This window comes from Molothrus aeneus, chromosome 6, assembly GCF_037042795.1.
Source record: "Molothrus aeneus isolate 106 chromosome 6, BPBGC_Maene_1.0, whole genome shotgun sequence".
Lineage (NCBI taxonomy): Eukaryota > Metazoa > Chordata > Aves > Passeriformes > Icteridae > Molothrus > Molothrus aeneus.
Window position 1 is genome coordinate 24,332,034 of NC_089651.1, and position 21,148 is coordinate 24,353,181.

At 53.7% G+C, this 21,148-nt stretch overlaps 2 protein-coding genes across 8 annotated transcripts in view; both read right to left on the bottom strand.

Annotated features, from left to right (window-relative positions):
* Nucleotides 1-12,466, bottom strand: part of DGKZ (diacylglycerol kinase zeta) — a 54,558-nt gene extending 42,092 nt beyond the window's left edge. For 2 of the 4 annotated variants that reach the window (XM_066551434.1, XM_066551433.1), the window contains exon 1: nucleotides 11,693-12,466. In XM_066551434.1, the coding sequence (XP_066407531.1) occupies nucleotides 11,693-11,931 (239 nt within the window). In that variant the 5' untranslated portion in view covers nucleotides 11,932-12,466. Of the gene's footprint in view, nucleotides 1-4,332; nucleotides 4,580-11,692 lie in introns of those variants that run through there. The other 2 variants (XM_066551436.1, XM_066551435.1) reach the window with 1 other exon arrangement.
* A 4,929-nt stretch (nucleotides 12,467-17,395) lies between these two features.
* CREB3L1 (cAMP responsive element binding protein 3 like 1) overlaps nucleotides 17,396-21,148 on the bottom strand; it is a 63,459-nt gene continuing 59,706 nt past the window's right edge. For 3 of the 4 annotated variants that reach the window (XM_066552642.1, XM_066552640.1, XM_066552639.1), the window contains exons 10-12: nucleotides 20,791-20,911; nucleotides 20,096-20,339; nucleotides 17,396-19,688 (exon numbers count right to left, since the gene is read on the bottom strand). In XM_066552642.1, the coding sequence (XP_066408739.1) occupies nucleotides 19,652-19,688; nucleotides 20,096-20,339; nucleotides 20,791-20,911 (402 nt within the window). In that variant the 3' untranslated portion in view covers nucleotides 17,396-19,651. The remainder of the gene's footprint in view (nucleotides 19,689-20,095; nucleotides 20,340-20,790; nucleotides 20,912-21,148) is intronic. The other variant, XM_066552641.1, reaches the window with a different exon arrangement.

Sequence of the window (21,148 nt, forward strand, 5' to 3'; positions counted from 1 at the left end):
AATGCATGGCTAAGAGAAAACTCAGGAGTTTCAGCTCACAGAGTCACCTGGGGAAAAGAAAATAGAGCTCCACTAAGAGCAGACCTGCAAATTAAATTTAGAGGCTTTGCCAAGTCTCTGGGGAGATTGTCTGCTCCCCAGGCACTGCATGATGATGAGTGAAGGAAATCCTACACTGTGTCTCCCACCACCTGCCAGAGCTCAGGTTGCCCTTTGCTGGAGCATCGCCTTCATTGCAGAGGACTGGCCTCCCTTTACCAGCACCTCCTTAGTCCCCAAGAGAACTCACACAATCAAAGAGCTCTCAAACTCCCCCTGCTCATAGCACTCACAGCTCTGTCTCTCCCCTCTCATCACTGTATCCTTGCAAAGACCCGGCTCCACTCCCAGGGCCTGACTCTCTTCCTATTGTTTTTGTTCAAAGGAGGGAAGCAGTCTCTCATCCTCCCTCCTTTCAGCCCCTTGAGGAGATTACAGTGTTTCCTGGAAAGGATGCTCCAACCCCTAAGAAGATTAGTGGAAGGTGTCCCTGCCCATGGTGGGGGGGTTGGAACTGGATGATCTTTAAAGTCCCTTCCAACCTAAACCATTCTATGATGCTATAATTAAAGGTCTTGACACCTTCTCTGAGCAGGCACGTGTCACTGTAGCAGTCCCTGCTATGATCTTGGGGAGCTGCCAGTGGGTGCTTGAGACCGGAGATACAAGCAAGTGGCAGGTCCACACCACGGAGGATCTCAGCCTCTGGAAGCAGTCAGACCCCCTATGCTGATCCTTCCCTGACCTATCTCACAGCCCCACTGTGAGCTGGCAGCTGTCCCAGCCTGGCTCTGCTGTGAGGCTGCATTGGCTGCCAACAGGTATGGCTGCTCAGCGTGCCCAGTGCTTTATTTTTCCCCCGCTGAGAAAAAAAAGTCCCTGAGCAGAGATCACAGAGCAAACTCAGCAGCGGAAACAACTCTCTTGGCTCATCCCATCTGCCCTGCAAACAAGCCCAAGTGTCACTGCAGGGGACAGCTGGGGATTCCCACAAGTGACACTGGTCCAGGCCCAGCCAAAGCTACCCAGCCATCACCTCTGAGCAGAACGGGGAGCAGAGGCTGGAGGGTTTCAGAGCTTGAGGCATACAAAATCTGCATGCATGGAGGAGAAGTAGGAAGATGATTGCTCAACAGCTAGCTGGCAGCAAGGTGCTTTGTGAAAAATCTTGTCCCAAGGGAAACACTGCTCTCAGCCTGCAGAGCACAAACTTCAGGCTCCTCACTACCATCTGGTCTTCCTGCAGGGCACCTGGGGTTCACTCCACTGCACGGCCTCTCTACTGCACCTGCACCAGGGAAAGCGGGTGCAAGGGCCAGCAGCTTCAAGGGCACCCCAACACAGCAGGGATGGAGAAGGCTGGGCTGCTGTCACACTGGTACATCATTCTCAGCTTTCACATAAGTGTAAGCATCAAGCTGCAAGAAAGAAGTGACAAGTGACGTCCCAGAAAGATGTAGGCGGGTGCTCGGCTCAGTTTTTTGAGTGCCGTTTACCCACAGGCTGTGCCACCCACAAACCTTTCCTGGGGCAGTGGCAGGCACCCCCAGGCTCACCTGCAGGCTCCAGCACAAGACCTGCCAAAGGGTCACAGCCAAAAACTTGGTCTTGTGCTCTGCTGGACTACCATCTGCCAGCTGCCCCACTGGTGGCTATAGCCCTGCTTATGCTATCGCACTAGCCATTACACATAGTTCCTTTGAAGTGGGATTTGTTACAGAAGCTCTGAAGCCCACAGGGGAGATCCATTTCACTGGCATCCCACTTCACTGGCACAGGGATGAGCAAGAAACAGGCATTGTCCCCAGCACTTACACTCCTTCCCCAATTCCTCCCTGGAAAGGGCAAACTGCAGTGCACTCATAGCACAGAAACAGGGCACCTAGAAAGGCAATTTAATCCTAACCATCTCTTATCTGATCAGCCCCAATCTCTTTATCAGCCCAATTAAAAGAATTACCCATCCACGGGCCAGATGCATGTATTGTGCACTTGTCTCTGTCAGCTCTAGAGCCAATTACTCCACCCTCCTGTAAGGCAATTACAAGGTACAGAAATAAGCCTGCTTGCAAAACACGGGACTAATGTACCATACCACTGGAGGCCAGAGCTTGGGGGCTCACCTTTCTGTTGCTTCAAACCCCCTAAGGGCTCACCTGCCCTGGAGACAGGACAGGCTCTCTTGCCATTTTGCAGACCCCTGCCTCCCTTGGCCATGCCTCCCAGTGTTGCTACAGGCAGAGTCCAGCACAGGGCGTCCACCTCAGGAGACTTCTCTCCTTGAAACCAAGGCTCTCCACTCATGCCAGTGAGCAAATTCCTCTCAATTACCTAAGCTCCCTCTAGACCTGTTTCCCAGCCACATACGGCTCTGAGTAAAGCTCAGAATAGAAGGGGGTACAAATTTCCTCACTGTTGGAAAGCATTTGGTGGGTAGGGGCTGGCTGTACTTATTGACAAAAGGAAGCGTAGCACAACCTTCCCTCTTAATCCCCTCAGAGGAGGAGAAGAAACTTCATGCCATCCTCTGCTCCAATGCTCAGGTGGGCATGAATTCAGTGGCGTGCAGCCAATTATCCTGCATGACTTCTCATCGAGTTTACCTCCCACTGGTGTGTGTGGAGCCCCTTCTCAGAGGTCCATGGGAATCTCTCCTCACTACCCTGCAGCTCTGGGTGCTGCATTCATCACCCTGAGCCAGGGGGAACTGGGTCCCTCCATCAGCAGCAGAAGGGCAAGAAGGCACTAAACAACCCCGTGGCCGTTTCCAGTCTTGGCGGGCCTACTGGCCTCCTTCAGCTCCTCCTGCCATTCCACTTTGCCTCTCCCCATGTGGCCACACTGCCAAAGGTTGTTCACATGTGGAGAACTTCCCCTTGGCTCTGATCTACATTGCAGTAACAGCAGCCTGAAGCTCCAGGACTCAGAGATGCCACACAGTATTTGGAACAGGCCAGAGACTGCCAGGAGCTCAAGGCAGCTATTGCTGACAGCTCTGAAACCAGAGCAGAGAACACTGCTCTGTGGTGGAGTGACCTTGCAAGCCATCCACTCCCAGGTCTGGCTTGGATGTGGAGGTTGAAATTGGAGCTTTTCCCCTCCATTCAGCACATGTGATACCACTCTGATGGCACTGCATCCTGCTTCAACTGCTCCCATATACCAAAAATACCCATGAGACATAGAAAGCTTGTCACGGGGCCACCAACACAGCTGGGGGTAAGAATTATCAAGTACAAGGAGAATATGAGATAAGGGGGGCAGTTTGGCCTGCAGACAAGTTTGAGGGGGAACATTATTACTATGTCCAGCAACCTGATGGGAAAGTACAGAGAAGATTGGGTCAGATGCTGCCCAGACGTGCACAGTGACAACTGAAAGAGACCAGGCACAGGCTGCAACAACTGAAACTTATTTGAGAAAAAAAAATTCCTGAGTAGCTGAAGCACAGGAGTGGGGGTCCATGTAAGTTGTGTTCTCTACACCCTGGCAACGCTCAAAACTCAACATCAGTAGCTTGATCAAACTCGACCCTGCTTTAAGACAGCAGTGTGTACCAGGCAATCTCCAGAGGTTCCTTCAGACCTCAGTTATTCAGTGTTTTCAAAGACCTCCAGATAGCAGAGGTACCAGGCTCTGGTACTTCGAGGTACTTCGCTTACACGTCCAAATCCCCACGAGGCCAACAGAGAAGCTAAGGGAGGCACAAGGAGCCCAGCTGGCTCTGGGGCAGACGCATGAGAAGCCGGGATCCCAGCCGGCAGCACGGGACGAGCACAGCCATCCGCCGGCGCGGCAGGACTGCCAGTGTCGCAGGCGAAGCAAGGGACAGGCATGCGGGGATGGAGACAGGCAGTTCAGGGCGGGTGGAACCGAATGCCCAAGAGACGAGGCTCTGATTCCATGGGGACGACAGCGCACGCAGCGAGGGTAGTGCTCCCCAACTTGCCATCACTCGTGCCAAGAAAGTGAGGGAAAAGCAAACTCACCCCGCTCCATCCTCACACCCTGTCTCGTATCCCCCAGCGGCTGCGCTCAGCCAGGGTGAACCCCTCGACCGGGCCTGGTGAGGCGGCTGCTGACGGCTCAGCGGGAGGAGGCTCTTTGGAAGCCGGTGCTCCGCCGCCTCCGTTCCGGATGCTCCAGCCGCCTACAGCCAGCCCTTGCCCGGGAGCCTAGCTCCCTCCGGCCCCGCTCCGCCGCCAGGTGCCGGGGCGGCGGCGCAGGCACCACCCGGAGCTCGCCCGCCCGGCGGGACCCACCGTCCCGCTGCCCGCCCTGCCCCGTACTCACCTGCGCCCGAAGAGCTTGAGGCCAGTGAAGCGCTTGTTGCTGTGGCGGCGGCCCAGCGGAGGCGGCGGCGGCGGCCCCCACTCGGGCTCGGCGCTGCCTGACGCCCCGGAGGAGTCGGCTGTGGCGGCGGCTGTGTCGGAGGAGGCGGCGGAGGGCGAACCGCCAGACGGCGGGGGCCGAGCCGCCTGCATGGCCGAGCTCAGGGCTCGGCGCCGCCGCCACCGTGGTTCCGAGCCAGAGGAGGGCACCGAAGGAGGGCACCGGGGGCGGGCGGGGGGGCGCGGCCGGCTCGGGCTCCCGCCCCACCGGGGCCACGGACCGGCGGGCAGGAAGTGAGGCGCTCACCGGTGGCACCGGCGGCCGCGTCGCCAGCGCCGCCTGCCGAGCGCGGGGATCGGGGCTGGCGGCGGAGCCCGTCCCGTGGCCCCGCGCCCGGCGCCGCCGCCTCAGGAAGCCGCGTGTCAGCCCCGCCGCCGCCTCGCGTTCGGAAGAGGTTCGGCGGCAGAAGCGGAGCCTCCCCCTGCCTCCGCCTCCCATTGTTCACCGCCGGACGGAGGGGACGGAGCCAACAGTCCTGCCGCCGCCGCCACCGCCCTCTCCAGGGACCGGGAGCCACCGCCGGCCTCGTCGCCGAGGCCAGCACCGAGGCTCTTACCCAGCCCGGCGAGCGCCTGCCCCGCTTCTCCCAGAGCCCAGCGACGCCGCTGGCTCAGCGGGCAGCGACAGGGGCAGGGGCTGGCCTGCTTGCTATGGCTGCCAGTCCAGGCAAAGAGCAGCTCTTCCAGCCCTCCTTTGCATGGAAAATGTGCCGGTCGCAATGACAGCTTGCCCGCTTCCCAAGGGTGTGGAACCAGGCTGAAAGCCGGGGCTGTGGGGGCCTGGCTGCCCACTGCGCGGTTCTCCTGCCGACCCTTAGGACCCTGGGTCAGGTCCCACTGGCAGACTCAAACACCAGCTGTTTCCAGGAGGGCTGGTGGGAATGGGGACACACTTGCCAGTTTCCCTGAAACCGACGGCTCAGGCAAAGCCGGGCTGGCTCGCTGTGCTCACGGGCTTGGCGTCAAAACCGCTCGCGCGGCCCTCTGACATCCTGGCTGGGAGGTTGTGCTGCGCAAGCCCAGGCACTAAGAGAAGAGGAGGGGATTGCGGGCAAGGCGCTGGGCAAGCACAGGAAGCCTTTCCCCCAGCCCCCAAATCACGGGCTGTCAGCACTCGCCACAGCACCTTAACCCCCCAACAATAAGAGGAAGGGAGCGGAGCCCAGCTCGGTGGGTACCTTATGTCTACGTCCCCCGGAGGGCTCTGGGGAACGTCCCAGGAGCGATGCCGCCACATCTGCCGCAGCATGAGCTGATGTGCTTAGCCAGCCCGGGGTTCACTCTCGCTCTTCCTCCCCCAGCAGCCGCTTTCCGGAGTCATCCCGAGGGCAGGTCCCTGGCAGTGCTCCGCCGCCGGCCGGGGCCCGGCTTTGTTTGCAACCTCCACCTGGTTCCTCTCTGCACTTCCTGGAAGTGTGAGGGCGGCTGTCATTGCAGCCGGCTGCGCGGCCTTCTTCCCACGGGGCTGGCCACCTCCTCTGCTGGGTCGTCTCCAGTGAAGCCTCGTGCACACCCTCAACAAGCAGGAGCACGTCCTGGCACGCTGGGCTGTGCGCCGAGGAACCGCACCTCCCCTGCTGGGTGGTTCTTTGAATGCCCCCAGACTTGAGACAGCCCCCTCTCCAAAGCTGCCCCAGCACCACCATGCACACCAAGGCCATAGCAGTGGGGTTGTCCTCCTGCCACCCACCCTGGGCCATGCACGTCCTTACCCTGCAGGGCACCACAGCACTCACAACTCCTGGGTGTATATGTCCTCCCTGTGTGGCAGGCCTGAAAACAACCTCCAGCATCTGCTCAATCTGCACTGGAGTTCATTGAAAAAATGCTTTGATAAACCAGGAATGGGAAGTGTGAAAAGTAGAAGCATGTAGGAGGCTCCCAGCCAGCCTCCAAAGAATGGAGAAACAGCCTGACATTCATGGTCCATCCCCCAGTCTGGGGCAGCACAGCCTAAGCCTGCAGGCCCGGCCTGTCCCCACCTCCAAAAACCCCAACTCTTCACAACCAGATGCTGCTTGGTGTGCTCTGGCTCCAGGAAAGCTTCAGATCACCAAGAGGGTCTGTGGTCAGCTTCTATGGGCCAGAGAAAAGCAAGCAAGCAAAGCTGGTCCTGGCAGCCTGCACAGATGGCATTTCTAAAGGGGCACATGGTCTTGCTTTAAACTCCATCATCAAAAGGAAAAAAAACCAACATTGACAGACCTTGATCTCACCAGGCAAGCTCTGAAACTGAACACAACCCACTGCATTAATTACTGTGCAGAGAGAGGAAAAGGCAGGACCTGGATGCCTAACTCCAGTTCACAGATCAGGGAGGGGAGAGTTTTGTTGTTGCGGAAAGGTTTCATCATCCCTGCTGCTTTGCATGCCATGATGGGTTAGTTGCATTTTCTCCTTGCCTGCAGACATTTCCCTTTCATGTTTCATGCACTGTCTCGTGGTATTGGTGTCTAGTCTTACCCAGGAGCACCAGGAGTATTGGGGCTTGGTGGGGCTGTTGGAGAAGAAACACGCCCTGCCCTGAGTCCTTCACCATCCTCTGTGTGCTGTGTCCATGCATCCTTTCACAGTCCTGTCCCTTGGACTTGGTTCAAAACTGTGGAGGAACCCCTAGAAATCCCATTCCTGGCTGTTCTTGGTCAGGAGACCAGAGGAGATAGACCCTGCTGCACAGGCTTCTCTGTAGGCAGCACAGGAGAGGGATGGGGATCACTGTGCTGGATGTTACTGTGAACTGGCACCCTTGTCTTCATGCTAGTTTGTGCAGCACCCTGGTACTGAAAAGATTAAGCTGCCTGCTTCAGCCAAACTCAGCAGGATACCTGCCTGTGGGATTCATTGTGAACAGGGATCAGATAAGGGAGGGAGTGGTCAGGGGAAGCGATGGCTCTTGGTTCAGGGATCCCAGCTCTCCCCACATACCAGTGTTTGGATCAAGGTTGGAATTGCCCCTAATCCTGGTTAGTGCCCCTAAAAACTTCCCTGCTGGCCTACTTAGGGAGTCCCAGTCCATGGTCCTCCAGCACATCTACACCACATGCAAGGCTGAAGCTATGGTTGTGGGGACAAACACAGGGGAGAGAAGCTGTGTCCTGCTGCCTCAGAGAGCTGACCAGGCTTGCCTGATGTGGAAAAACCGCAGCAGGAGGAAGGGCAGTATCATCCCCTCTGGCAGCAGCAGGGTCTTGGGTCAGTTTAAAGCAGGGAGTAAGCCTGGTTTAAGAAAGGGCTTGGAGCTGCATACCTGTAGTATCCCTCTCTGGCATACTACAGGTATGTCTCTACACAGCTAGGCTGTACCCCCAAACTAAATGTTTCTCCAAAATTGCTTCTTAGGATGTTTTCTCTCTTGTTACACACAGTCCCATATCCAATTCACCACTGCCTTGCACATAGGAACAACCAGAATGAGAGCCAGAATGAGAGTGAACACACACCAGCACTGTGCTCCAAGCACAGGGTGATGCCAGCTCCAACCCCATCCGACCCCTGCGCCATGCACTACAGCCTGTCTCTGACAGTGGGGCCCAGCAGAGCTTGTCCCTGGTTCTGGAAAGAGTCAGGGCAGGGGAGAGTGAGACACTTGTCACCCCTGACCAAAGTCTGTGAGGAGCCACCTGCTCATTTCTAGCTCTTCCCTCTGGCTGTGCCCCCCATCTCCTATCCCCTGCTGCACAGAGGCATGCGGAGACAGATGCTTCTGTCAGAGTGGAGCGGGCTTGGCTTGCTGGAAACAAATGGGAATTTGATTATGCTGCTCTGCAGAGCAGGGCTAACACGATTAAAAGGCCATCAGGCAGGACTTGGAGGAAGGAGATTGCCTGTCTCTCTCTCTCTTTCTGTGCTGACAGTGGAGGCTCTCCTTTCCTTCTTCCTCAGCCCCTGGACTGCCCAGGCTGTCCTGAGACTTCACAAACATCCAGAGTCCAGATCTGAAGACAAAAGGAAGAGAAGACAGCAGAGAGTTGCAACCATCTTCCCCTGGGCCACTCAGGGCTCCTGCCTCCCTCTCTCCAGCAGCTCCTGCCAGCTCTCCCCTCTGGCCTGCCTGCTCTATGACCAAGCTCCCTTGCTATTTACATTATAAAGCAGCCCCCTCTGCTCCACTCTGCGGGTTATATTTAGCTCCTTGGCACAGAACAGCCTGTGAGTTGCATTAGCTGTGTCCTATCTGCCAGCCGGGGACCACACTGAACAGCCGACGTTCCTCACATCTCCCCAGCAGGGACGGGAGCTGGCTGGGGGGGCACGGAGGGACACAGGACCCCCTCTTCCCGCTGCCAGAGATGGCTGTGTGGAGCCCCCTGGTGCGTGGGCTGGTCTGGGCGCTACCTCTGAACGTGACTGAGAGCCGAAGAGTACGACCGGGCAGAGCCTGCAGAGAGCTCGTACAGGAGCTTTTGTGCGCTTGTGGTTTCCTTTCTGGGTAAACACCCCTCCGGGCTGGGTTGCTGGGTGCAGTGGCAGTGACAAAGGCTACTGCTGCAAGCATCACTCTGAAAGCAATGATGAAATAGAGAGGGAGCCCACAACTGCTCAGGAGGAGTTGCAGGATGCTGCTGTGACCTGCCACCACCTGTCCCAAGCTTCTCTGGCTCCAGGTCAGCTTTCCCTACAGCAAAGTTCTGCCGGCCTCTAGCTTGCCCTATTGCCACTGGAGCTATCCCACTCTGGGAGCTAGAGATGATCCTGCCCTACCACAAAACCTTAGTGGAGACACTCAAAGCAAGCAGGAGCTGACTTTGGACTCCCTTTGGCCAAAGTGACTGGGGATTTAGGCACACAACCCTGGTGTTTGCTCTGGGTTTGCTGTGGTGACAGAGGGCATTGGGTCTTTCTGGCATTGCAGAGAACCTCCCTACTGGGCAAATTGTCCCAGAATGTGGAAATCTGGTGCACAAGCCAGCATCATTAATAAGTTTGGAACGAAACTGTTACTCAAAGCCCTAAATATAACCTGAGTGCTGAGCTCTCTTCCACCTGCTCAAGGCGCCTCCATACACCGTGGCAGCTATTTATGGAAGGAACTTTATTTCCATGGGATTAATATCATTTCTGCTCATTTCAAAAGCTTTATATAGCAGCTTATGCCACCTGCCCCTCGTGATGACTAATGGGTCCCAGCAGGAGCAGGTAGGTTGGCAGCAAGGGGACTGGGGCCTCCAACCTTCAGCTGACATTGAGGATAATTGTGATGCCCACAGCCCATGGAGAAGGTCCTCCAAACTCTGTACCAGGGTTCAGTGTCTCCAGAGCTAGACAGCACAGCAAGGAGATTTCTGTCGGTCCCCTAGGACTTTCCATGCTGCAGGAGGAGCATATGATGGAAGCCAGACCCAAAACTATATGGGTGTCACAGGAGAGAAGAAGCAGATATCCACCCCCAGACACTTCCTCTCCCATTTCTCCCTCCCTTTGTTTGGCCGTCCAAAACACAGGGTGGAGGAAGCAGCTTGTCCCAAGCATCATTTCTTCCTTTGCTCCTGATGTGCACGTTGCTGCAGCATTCCCTCCAACCTCTCAGAATCCTCCCTTCTGCAAAGCCTGCATTGGACAGGGCAAAGTCTCTTGCAAAGAGACCCCTTGTGTGGGTTGTGTAGAACAGAGGGGCTTTGTGTAAGGGCAGCACAGGCTGGAGCATGTCAACTGAGCCACTTGCTTGGGGTGGCTGGAGTGGGATGGGCAGGGTGTATAAAATCCCTAGCAACCTTGGATAATTCTAGATCAAATTCAGGCTGATAATTTAGGTTGCAATATGTCCCTTCCTGCCCTGGGGAGGCTGGAAAATTGCAGCTGGCTAATCTGTTCACAAAATGCACTGTGCACATCTGGAGAAGACAGCTAAGAGGAGAAAATCCTGCTCTGCTTGGCACAGTAATTCTTCATCCTCTGTGCCATCAGGGCAGAGACCCTCCCAGCTCTGTCTGGTGCCCCAGTAAGCAGCCCTGGGTACAGAATGAGAACCAGGAGGGCTTGTGTTGTCCCAGCTCCTGGCAAGGCTTAGGGACACTGGGTACCTGGGGAGGTCTCTGCCACCTCCCCAGGCTTCTGCTTGCCACCCACCACATGAATAACAAGTGCTGGGGATGAGTCAGCTTCGAGGCCCCTCCTGATCTGCAGGCACTAATAAGTTTTCCCATTAGTTCCCATTACTGCAGTATTAGAGAGCAATTTGCTCACAGCTTGCACTGAAGCCCTTGCAAGGGGGGAAAAAGGGGGAGTGCAGGCGGGGGGATGACCGACAGCTCTTGCCCAAAATCTTCCCCCTGGCAGAGCTCTGCACCCCAGGGTCCCCAAGGCCCAGACCAGAAGTGGGACAGTTCATTCAGCCTCTGTCTGCCATTGCAGTGGACCTCCATGTCAGATTTCCACCTGCTTGTAAACTATGTGGCACTTGCTGAGCGTGGCATGACGTGGTAACATGGAGCTCAGAAGGACACAGACATCTCTGTGCCAAGCCAAATCTGGAGAGTAGTAAGAAGGCAGCTCCTCCTCTCAGTCCCAGACTCTCACAGCAGTCCAGGATCAGTCCTGCAATGCTCATGTCTAGTCTGGGCATGTGCAGGGTCAAAGGATTTCTCCTCACTTACACCTGAGAGCCATTCTGCAAAGATGGGGAGTAGTAAATCATAGAAGGTCTCAAACACCCTTCTAGCAAAAGAAAGGACAGGGTAGAACACCAGACCTTTTTTGTTGTGACAGAAGAATGGAGCTGAAGTCCTGGAGATACTGACCCAAGCAGGATTTCGGGCACTATGGCTGGAGTTGGGAACAGGAGCTCACCTGGGTATCACCAGGCAGTGGCTCCCATAAGCCCCGTGAGAGCTATGAGAACCACTCTTTACCTCTGTCAGCTTTGCTTGGTGATAGCAGGGGTGGGAAAGCACAGGAATTGCAACAGAAGAGTCACACCAAAAGCCAGGACAGATCTCCCTTTGCTGCAAGGTACTCTCAAAAAGCCCAGACCACTGCCTAGGACGTATCACAGTCCCAGGATGGGAAGGGGGAGTTGGGTAGAAGGAAAATAAGAGGATCTGCAAAGGTGATAATGAGACTGTCACTGCAGGGGGGGCTGTTGCATGCAATGGGAGGGACTGGGCTAACTGGTTGCCTTGTCTCTGTGCTGAGATGGTTTCTGGAATGTGCTGGTAGTTGGTGAAAAGAACCAACTCTGACCCCATGGGAGGGAGATGCCTCAGTGACAGGCCACCCCAGTGCCCAAGTGCATCCCTGACACTTGGAGACCCAGGTGTTCCTACCTGTAGGAGACCTGCTTTCTGATGGCCAAGTGCAGGAACTGCTCCTCCACCTCTGCCACAGCCACTGCCCCTCTCATCTCCTCCCAAGATGGATCCATGCTGTGGAGGCCCAAGCGTTGTGCTCGTCCAGTGCTCTCTGTATCTGCTGCTCCCTGGAAGTTTGCTGTGGCTCCCCTGGCCACCTCAGCATCACTCCTGGCAGGGGAGAAGTCTCTCCAGCTCCTGGGACCTTCAGCCATGCTGGAGTGAGGTGTCTCTCTAGGCAAGGAGTCCCAATTTGCCCTCAGAACTTCTTGGGCAGACTGGTCTTGTCCCACGGGGTCCTGCAGTGCTGCTCCGCTTCGCCTCCCCAGGGCCGTGGGACAATCCCAGCAAGGCTTAGCTCCCTGAGGGAGCACAAGCACGAGAAAAAACAGTGTCCAGCTTTTTGCAGTTGTATTTACTGGCCTCTTGATAGCAGCTTGAATAGCTCAGACGCAGCAGCTCAGCCTCCTACCGTCTCAACTGCCCTGCTACTCTGAAGCGGAGGAATATCTGACACACACCTGGAGATGTTCGTGCTGCTCTTCGGAGGTGCTGCCACTGTGAGAGCAGTGGGGAACACAGTGTTCATTGAAGAAGCAGTCCAGGGATAGTGATGCTTGCAAATGAGTGAAAAAGAGCTTGGATTGCCTTCTGCAAGGTCCCTCTGGAGCCAGGCACATCCGTCACTGTTCCCGGCGGCAGCAGCTGAGCGGGAGTGGCAGGGAAAGGTAGGTAGTGAGGAAAGTGCCTGTGTACAAAGCCTGGAGCAGCTCTCGAAAGACAAAGCAGAAAGTGAGCATGAGTGCGTGCTGTGTGCGTGGGGAGGGGGCTGCGGGGAGGTGCATCCAGCAGGCAGCCTGGTGTCACCTTAGAGACACTTGAAACTGGCACTTAACTCTTCAGAGTCTGGGAAGGCACAGGAGAGTGGCAACTCAGCTGCTCCTCTCTGCCTGCAGTCCAGCTGGCACCTGCCTGCCTGCAAGGGCTGCTCAGGGAGCTGGGTCTCGGTCACTTGTCTTAACCAGACCTGCTGTCAGATGAAGTCAGGTAGCCTGGAAAACTGCATGACAGCAGCACCCCCAGCAGAACAAAGTACCTGCTGTTGTATCCAATCATCCACCATGGATGACATCTATTCAGGGACAGGGTCCCCAGCTGTGGACAGTGGTACCCATCTGAGCAGAGGTAGTGCTGTAGCATGGCCTCTGTCTTTCCAGTTGGCTCACTCAGGTCCTTGCCACTTAGGAGGCTACTTTATTCCTGATTTTTCCTTATTCAAGTCAATTTTTCTCCAATCTTGGCATCCAGAGGTAGAAATGACCTTCTATTCTCTGCCCACATACATCAGAAAAGTTGCATCATTTATTTGTCCCGGGCTGCAGCTGGACTTTGTGACCCGAGTCCAAGCCCACCCTTATGCTGTGGATATCAGCTGAGATAAGAGATCCCTACAAAGCTCTCATATGTGCCTGATTTGTTCTGTCCCAGATTCACATGCTGTGCCTTTACTGCTAGGCCCTGGAAAATTCAAAGTTCCTGTCTATAAGAGCCATCCCCTGCGTCATGGCAAGATTATACAATCATGTATCGCACAAAGAGCACATTGCAGTCACCTCTAATCCCAGTGTTTTCCCATGAAAGTCTGGCATGATGGGAGCAGGAAACTGTCCTCAACCTGCTCTGTTGTATCACCATGGAAGTCATCAGGAGCATCTCATCCCTCATGCCAGCACTCTTCATTACGTCCATATGGCCTTGTGGCACCTCTGCTGCAGGGTGCTGTGGAACAGCATGTTCCCATGCCACTGTTCACCCCAACCTGGGAAGCAGCAGGGGCTGAGGAAGTGCTATGTCTTTTCCTGGTAACCACAGCCCACTGGCACCTCCAGTTCAAGTTAGTGAACCTTCATCTGGCCCTAAAAGTCACAATGACATCTCTCTCTGGCTGCACTCCTGTGGGATTTGTTTCTCTCAGGGGCACAACAGCCCCCAAACCCACTCCTCCACGGAATCGTGACTGGCAGGGAGCCCCCACCCTCCTCACTGTGTGACTCAGCCCCTCCAGCCCCCACAGGGGTTTTGTTCTCCTTGAAAGCTGAAGCACTGCGGGGTGAGCCCTCCCCCAGCAGCACTGCACAAGCACAGCTGGTCCTGGGGAAGCAGCTTCATCCTCCCTTTTGGGGACACAGACCTGCTTGGGAGCTTGCCAGCACTCCCTACATGGATGCATGGCCCTGCTCCATGTCCTCCTGCTGCCCACAGAGGCTGGGAGCGGGCTGTGGAAAGGGAGAAGCAGCAGGTGCCCAGTGGCACCTGTTCTTCTCACCACCCACAATGAGATGTTTCTCTTCTGCCCTGGGCTTTTCCTGGCCTAGGGAGCCTCTGTTGCCATGGAATATGGGAGCCACCTTCATCTGTGCCAGCTGGGCTGTCAGGGCAGGACAAAGATGGGCTACCCAGAGGAGCTACAGGGGATGCAAAATGCCGGTCCCTTCTTGCTCCCAGGGAATTTTGGGAAACATCTGTCATGTCCTTTATGGTTAAAGAAGTTTGTGGCCACCAGGCTGAGGAAGTGGATGACCAGTCAGGGATGGAGACAAATTGGAAGTTGGGTGAGAGCTGGGTCGAGACTTCCAGGTAGGAAGGAAGGCAGAGCATTTCTCACTGGTGTTTGTGTCAATGCCATAGGAAAGGAGCTTCAGGGTGGGAAGCAGAGGCCCTTATTGCAGGAACAGGAGACCCCTGAGCCAGGCAGAGCAGAGCCCTGAACTAACAGCACCTTTGGTCAAGTCAGAGTAAAGGCCTGGACAGTAAGTGCCTCCTGCATTCCCAAGGGGCCGGATCTTGCTCCACAGAAGCCCTCTCTGTGGGGAGAAGCTGCCAACAGGGGATTTCTAACTTTCTACCCACATGCCAGGTTATATAGCTGTCACACAGGCAGGGCAGGCCAGATTTTGTTTGTCTGGAGGAGACATCCCAGGATATGCCTGCATGAGGTGATGTAATGGATCACATAGGCATCTGCATCTCTCTCTGCCCACCTGACTCTGCTGGATGTTTTGTGTTTCTCTCATGAATGGGGTCACCCTTCACTTGGAGTTCCCTGAAGACTTGGGAAGAGCAGGCAGATGCTGCCTGAGGATGATGGGGCTGGACAGTAGGATTGGGTCAGTCCTGTCCTCCTGGCACCCTTCAGCTGAGCCAAGTTACCTGCTTACCTGGTGCTTACCCGCGTACCACACAGGAGTGTGCCTCTCCTGTGCTCTGATTTCCTTCTGTGTGGGCATGTGGGACAGTGCAAAGGCATATTGGTATTTACCATACAGACCCCATCCTTGTTTCTGCAGGCATAGGCAGGACATGAGCTTTCTAGGAAGCAGCATTTCTAGTGAGTAAAGCTCTGTGAAGGTACAGTCGCCTTCCCTGGGCACAAGAAAAACCTCCACCCTGCTCACCTCTAAAGCCCCATTTCAGCCACCAGATTAGAAAATCAACACAGATTTGTTGAGACAGGCCAGGTCAGTGTCCATCCAGGTGCTATCACTGTTAACAAGCCCCATAAGCACCTGGGGGATGTGAGGGGGTGCAACTGCCCCATTTTCCCCAGGAGGTGTCCAAAAGCCTGGGCTTCTTGCCTGGTAGCAGGACCAAAGCCTGTTTATCCCTTGATGGATATATGAGACAACTGCTGGCACAACTCCCAAGAGGGAACAGCAAGAGGGATCATGCCAGGCTTAGAGAGCATGGATACTCTCCTGAGAGCCCTAACTGCCCATGTCTTCTGAAACTAACAAAACATACCCACCAGGCTGCTGCCATGCACTGTCAGTAACCCTTTTGGCAGCAGCAAGCCAAAAAACCTAAGTATTTTATCTTTTTTTTGTTGTTTTTAATTGGCCTGGTAACAGAACAATCGGGAATAATTTGTCTCTGAAAAACAAAGTCCATGTTCTGTTAGCATTTTTTTGTTCAGGGCTTGTATGAATTGACAGTGCAGAGGCTTCTGAGAAATGTGACCCTGAGTGGGTAGAAGCCCAGCCTGCTGTGGCAGAGCTCAGCTGGGGCACTTGGAGCAGACCAAACACAACTGAGTGAGGCTGAAGGTGACTTGTAAAGAAGGTGACTCTTGCTCTGCTAATTCTCTCAATCTGCTCTAATTAGTTGCTGTAGTCAAATTGGTAGGTGTGATTGACTGGTGCATTTTGGGAGGCATAGCGGGGATCAAAAGATCCTAATGTGTCTGCTTTGAGCAGCTCAGAGATATCTGGTAGACTGCAGAATTAGGAGGATTTGTCAAGATGAAGGGAAATTTTCTCATGATGGAAGGGTTCTGATTGGTCTGGCTGTGTTAAAGGAGCCAAAGCCTGAGAACTCATCCTTTTAAGAGCTTCCCTCTTGCACCCTCTGTTTTGGAGTGTCTGTGAAAGGTGCAGGCCAAAATCTCCCTGGAAGGCAATTCCCAAAGAGCTGTGTGAAGTTTCACAGGGCTGAGCAAAACAGGGCTGAGCCCTTCCTCTGGATGAAATCTGATGAGTGCAGGGAGCAGCCCCACCCCATGGTGGGGGAAGGTGCATCATACTGACACAGGGTTAGGAGGCTGCTTTTGGATGAGGTGCTGCAGGGAAAACATCAGATTCACAACTCACAACTAGTTCTGGCCCAGGAAGAAACTGCAGGGCAAGATCAGGCATTTCCTTGCATTGGTGGGTGGGCAGGGGGAAAGGAGCTCTGCATGGGTCTGCAAACCCATGTCAGACTAACCAGCCATGGATCACACATCAAACTCCCTCTTGGCAGTACAGATCTGGCTCAGAAGAGAGAGCTCCTATCTCTCCCAGACACCGTTCAATGGCCAGCTCAGTCAAAACAGCAAGGCAATAGCTTTACTCCTCTCCACAAAGAAATTATAATCTGCAGAAAGAGACCTTTGTAAGCCCCAAGCCTTACATTCTGCTGTGGCACAGTACTGCTGTACCAGCCCAGCCAGAGGTGGGAGATAAAGACACCTTATAGCATCTTTGAAAGTCACTCCTGCTTAGGCTGCCTTCCAGACATGGAGGGCTGACTCCAAGGAGCTGCTTCAATGACCAAATTCTAATGAACCCACTTGAAGCTTGCTAGAAAATGAAAATTTGTTTTCTAGACCCTCAGTTACTTTGTGTTTCACACAAAATCAGGAGAAAATCTATCAATTTTTGCAAGTATAAATGGACTGTCAGAGGTACAGGCTGACAGACAGCCAGGACCCAGGTCGTTTCCCATTTGAGTGTAGTTGCTCTGCTTTTACAGTTAATGAAAAGAATTAGGTATTTTTTCGGACAGGATAGGACATCATGCTATGAGCTATGTCTTTGTTGTACAGACTCCTGCACAGCCTCTTCATTGAAGTAGCTCTTTGCTTCTCATGTACTTTCTTCCATGACCTTTCTCCTTCCAAGAAGATGATAGTGGTATTTTGAGGTGGGGAAAGAAACTGAGGCAGAAGAAATAACAATGACAGTGCTGCTGGAAATAAAACATGCAAGTTTGTTTCTAGTCCCTGACATGGAGCATGAAGTCGCAGTACTGAACCAATTTTGCACATGGCCAGGGAACAGGAGAGGGAGCAGGAGGTGAAGAGCTGTAATGTGGGCTGGTGTGACAACCATGCTTCAATGAAAGCACCTGTCAACCCAGGGCTGATGCTGCATCTTTTTATTTTATTTTTATTTTGCTTCATAAAGCAAATGCAGAGCAAGTGATAGAAGGAGGAGAAAGGGTGGCTTGAAAACAAAACAAAACAAAAACCACAAAAAAACTAAGAGGGAAGAAGCAGCTGCTGGAGTATAAGTGGAAAGTGAGCTGCTACAAGAAAGAAGTTCATAGATGCCAAGCCCGCACTAATTCTTAATAAAATACAATACTGAAAATAGGATCTCAGAGTCTCCAAAATACAATATCTTAAGGGATCGGCAATAATACAAAATAAGTTTCATTATGTACAAACGAGTTCTGCTCTTGATCTCTGTACAACGGTGGGAGTGGGAGACACGGGGACATGCTCAGTGGACGTGTTGGGGTGGAGGAGGGTGTGCTTGGGCCCGGCAGTGGTTCTTTGTGCTGGGGTGGAGGTGGAGAATGGGGAATGCAGTGGTATCTGCTGACCAGTGGGTCTTGTGGGGAGAGCAGAGCAATGCTGAAAGCCTTCCTCTTCATCACCCCACTGGCCATGCACGCATGATTGCAGCCAGCTGTGTCCAAATTTTCCCAAATGACTTGGAGGGGCAAAACCAATTTTCAATAGGGAGAAAAGAAGGATGTGAGGGCTCTTCCCTCACCTCTAAGTCCTTGAACAAGAGCCGTCCCATCCTTCCTCTAAAGGGAGCCTTCTCCACTCCCAGTCTGGGGGAAGAGGGGAGGCTGGGGCAGTGCAGAGTGAGTCGAGGGTGCTTGATGAGAAACAAGCAGAAGAGGAGCCTGCTGTGAGACCTGGCAGAGTGTACAGGGACTCCGTGTTACACATGGGGCAACCTGCCACATCCCAGATCTCCGACACTCATGTCCCACATTGTCCTTCCATCAAATGGCAGCTGAGGGAATGGAGTGAGGAGACACTTCTGCCTTTTTGCAGGACTTCTGCTGGAGAGGAAGAAGGGTCAGAAATGGGTGCCTGGGTGCTAAAGAGAATGGCATAGGCTTGAGATGATGTCACTTCAACACCAAACTTGGCAAGGCTGGCCTGAGAGGTGGTGTGGTAAGAGTTTGCTATCTTTGCTGTCAGCATTTAGAAAGAAGAGGTCTAAAAATGTCTTTGGTGACCCTGGCCAATTCCAACATACCATCTCTTTCCTGACAGATGTACCTGTCTCCAGAAATGCCAGTATGTCCTCAGTGGCTTTCACAACACTATTGTGCACACAGAGGATGTGAGGGGAATGATGGCTAATCTGACAGCCCTCCAATGGGTTGCAGAGGTCTCCTTGGTGGTTCCTAAGAAGACCCCAATTAGGCATGAAGCAGATTCAGGGATGGAGAGCTGGGATAGGGGTTGGGTTATGGGAATGTGTTTTTCTCACTCACTCTCAAAGGGGGAGGCTTGCAGAATGGAAAGTGAGAAGACCACTGACCTGGCTAGCACTGCACTGTAGGGCCCAAGCTGGGAACAGAAAGAAAAATACCACCCCTGCCAAAACAGGGGTACTAGGGATGGGGAGAAGTGGATATGAGAGAAAATTGTTCTCTCTTTCAGAGCTCTGGTTACCCAGAAGCTGCTGGCTAATTTTTATGGTGATTTATCTGTCTGGGATCTCTCTCCCCTACTCCGTTTGTGTGCAGATCTTTGCAGATAGTTGGTGTTGAAGTTACGTAGGCATGTCCATCAAGAGAAAACTAGAGCAAAGAAGAACTAGGTTTTCTCTCAATGGAAGCAGAAATATACTAACATATGGAGGGCAAGGAATGAGCTCAAACTCTCCAGAGCCATCTCTCCAGCACCGGCATCACCCACTCCTAAAACCCTCAGGCAGGACAGTAAATCCAGCACTTTCTCTCTCCTTCAGGTGCATCTGATGTAGCCAAGAGCTACACATGTGGGGACAGCCCCCTTGGTCTGGAGGCTTTGGGGAGCGAGCTGAATAGTTTATGGGCTTCCCCTGATCTCCCTCCTCTCCAAGGTGAGCCCACATCCATAGGGTAGTGCTCATTTAAGCAGGAGGTAAGGCCAGAGAAGAGGGAGTCTCAGGGCTTCTCCAAACACTTATTGCTGGTTCTGGCAGTCCTGTGACTCCCCTCAGAGAGATCAGCACTAATGGGGACAATGGGGAAGGGGAGGAGCTGAACCCAAGGCCAGTTTAGGAGTGTCTAAATGCAGTGTCCTCTCCTGCCAAGTCCCCTCAGTTGCTTGGTGAGGAGGGAATTCTGCAATCAGACAGATGAGGCCTTGAGGTCCAGCAGCTGCTACAAGAATTCAGTTGTCTCACTGGAGCTTGTCTCCCTGAGGAAAAGAAAAGACAAGGCATCAATCAAGGTTCATTGTAGCCTCCTATGCAAATCCACCTCTCTGTGTGCCCAGCTAGTTTGCTCTGACCAGGATGAACTCCTTCCCCAGGGCACTAAATGGAACACAAACCTGGGACCATATGAGTCACCCAGCCCTCCACATCTTTATGCAAGTGGGACACTGCTTAATGGACAAACTTTTGCTCTAGAAAATGAACTTGTTGAACTTGTTCTTATGCTCCCTGCCAGCACTGGCCTCCTCCAGCCATGGCTCTTAGCTGACTGCCTGTCCTGGGTGGCTCAGCTGTCCTTCGCTTGCAGCAGAAGGGACAGACGTGCCTGCTGCTTACCCCCAGACACCGTGCTGTGCTTTGGGCTCAGAAGGTGGCCCCACCTGCTTACCTCTCACGGAACTGCTCTTTGAGGTGGCTGAGAGTTGGGTCAGTTTGGTTCTGGTCAGGACCCCCCTGGGTTTTACTCAGATATTTAGCTGTCTCATGTGTCCTGGCCAGATGAGGCCTTCCTTCTTCAGACTGCCTTTTTTTGGCTTCCCACCCCTCAGGATGGTCCATGGTTAGGAAGGAGCTATAGCTCTCTTCTAAGGAGCCAGCACCCTCGTCATAGAAAAGGAGGCTCCGTGATTGAACTGGAAAAAGAGGAGAGCATTGGTTAACAATGAGGGCAAGATCTCTTGCAATGGGTGTGGGTCATGATGGTGGTTTCAGCACGTGCTCACCCAGCCTTGTCCATGTGGAACTGTGCAGGATACCCTCCTCCCCCTAGCTTCATAAAGCAAATGTCCCCCTGGACGCACAGCCTCTTCAGAAGACAACCAGTCTGCCCTGGGACTTTTCCCTCATGTTCCTTCCTTTGACACTTGCCATGTTTTGGGACAATGATTAGCATAGAATGACAACAGGCCCAACAAGGAGCTGTTATGAAGTTTGTACCACAAACAGATTAGGAGAATTCCCTTGCCACAGTCCCAGCATATGGGGAAGGCACAGAGGTGAGGATGCCATGCCTGATCAGGGAGTGTTGAGAGAAGAGCTGGAAATGGTTTGACAAGTTGAAATGGAGGAACACATTAGACTCACTCTTACTAGTTGTGTAAATGTCTGGTGCTGGTGTTGCTTTCACTGTCTGTGATGCTGAAGAGAATTCAGGGAGACAGGGCATCAGGGATCCCAGGATCAGAACGAAGCAGAGTGCCAGCACCTAGAAAGGAGATCAGCACAGAGTCAGTGCCACTAGCCATGAAGAAACACTCCCCGCACAGCACAACAACATGAGGCTGTGTAAGAAGATCTGGTCAGACTGACAACTGGGTACCTGTGGTTCCCCAGACAGGGAAGGGGCTTGCTGTGCTAACCTCTGTTGCAAATTCAAGAAGGGAAGCCAGAAACTTCCTCTTGTTGCTTTATTTGGAGTATTTCTGGTTCAATTGTGAGAACT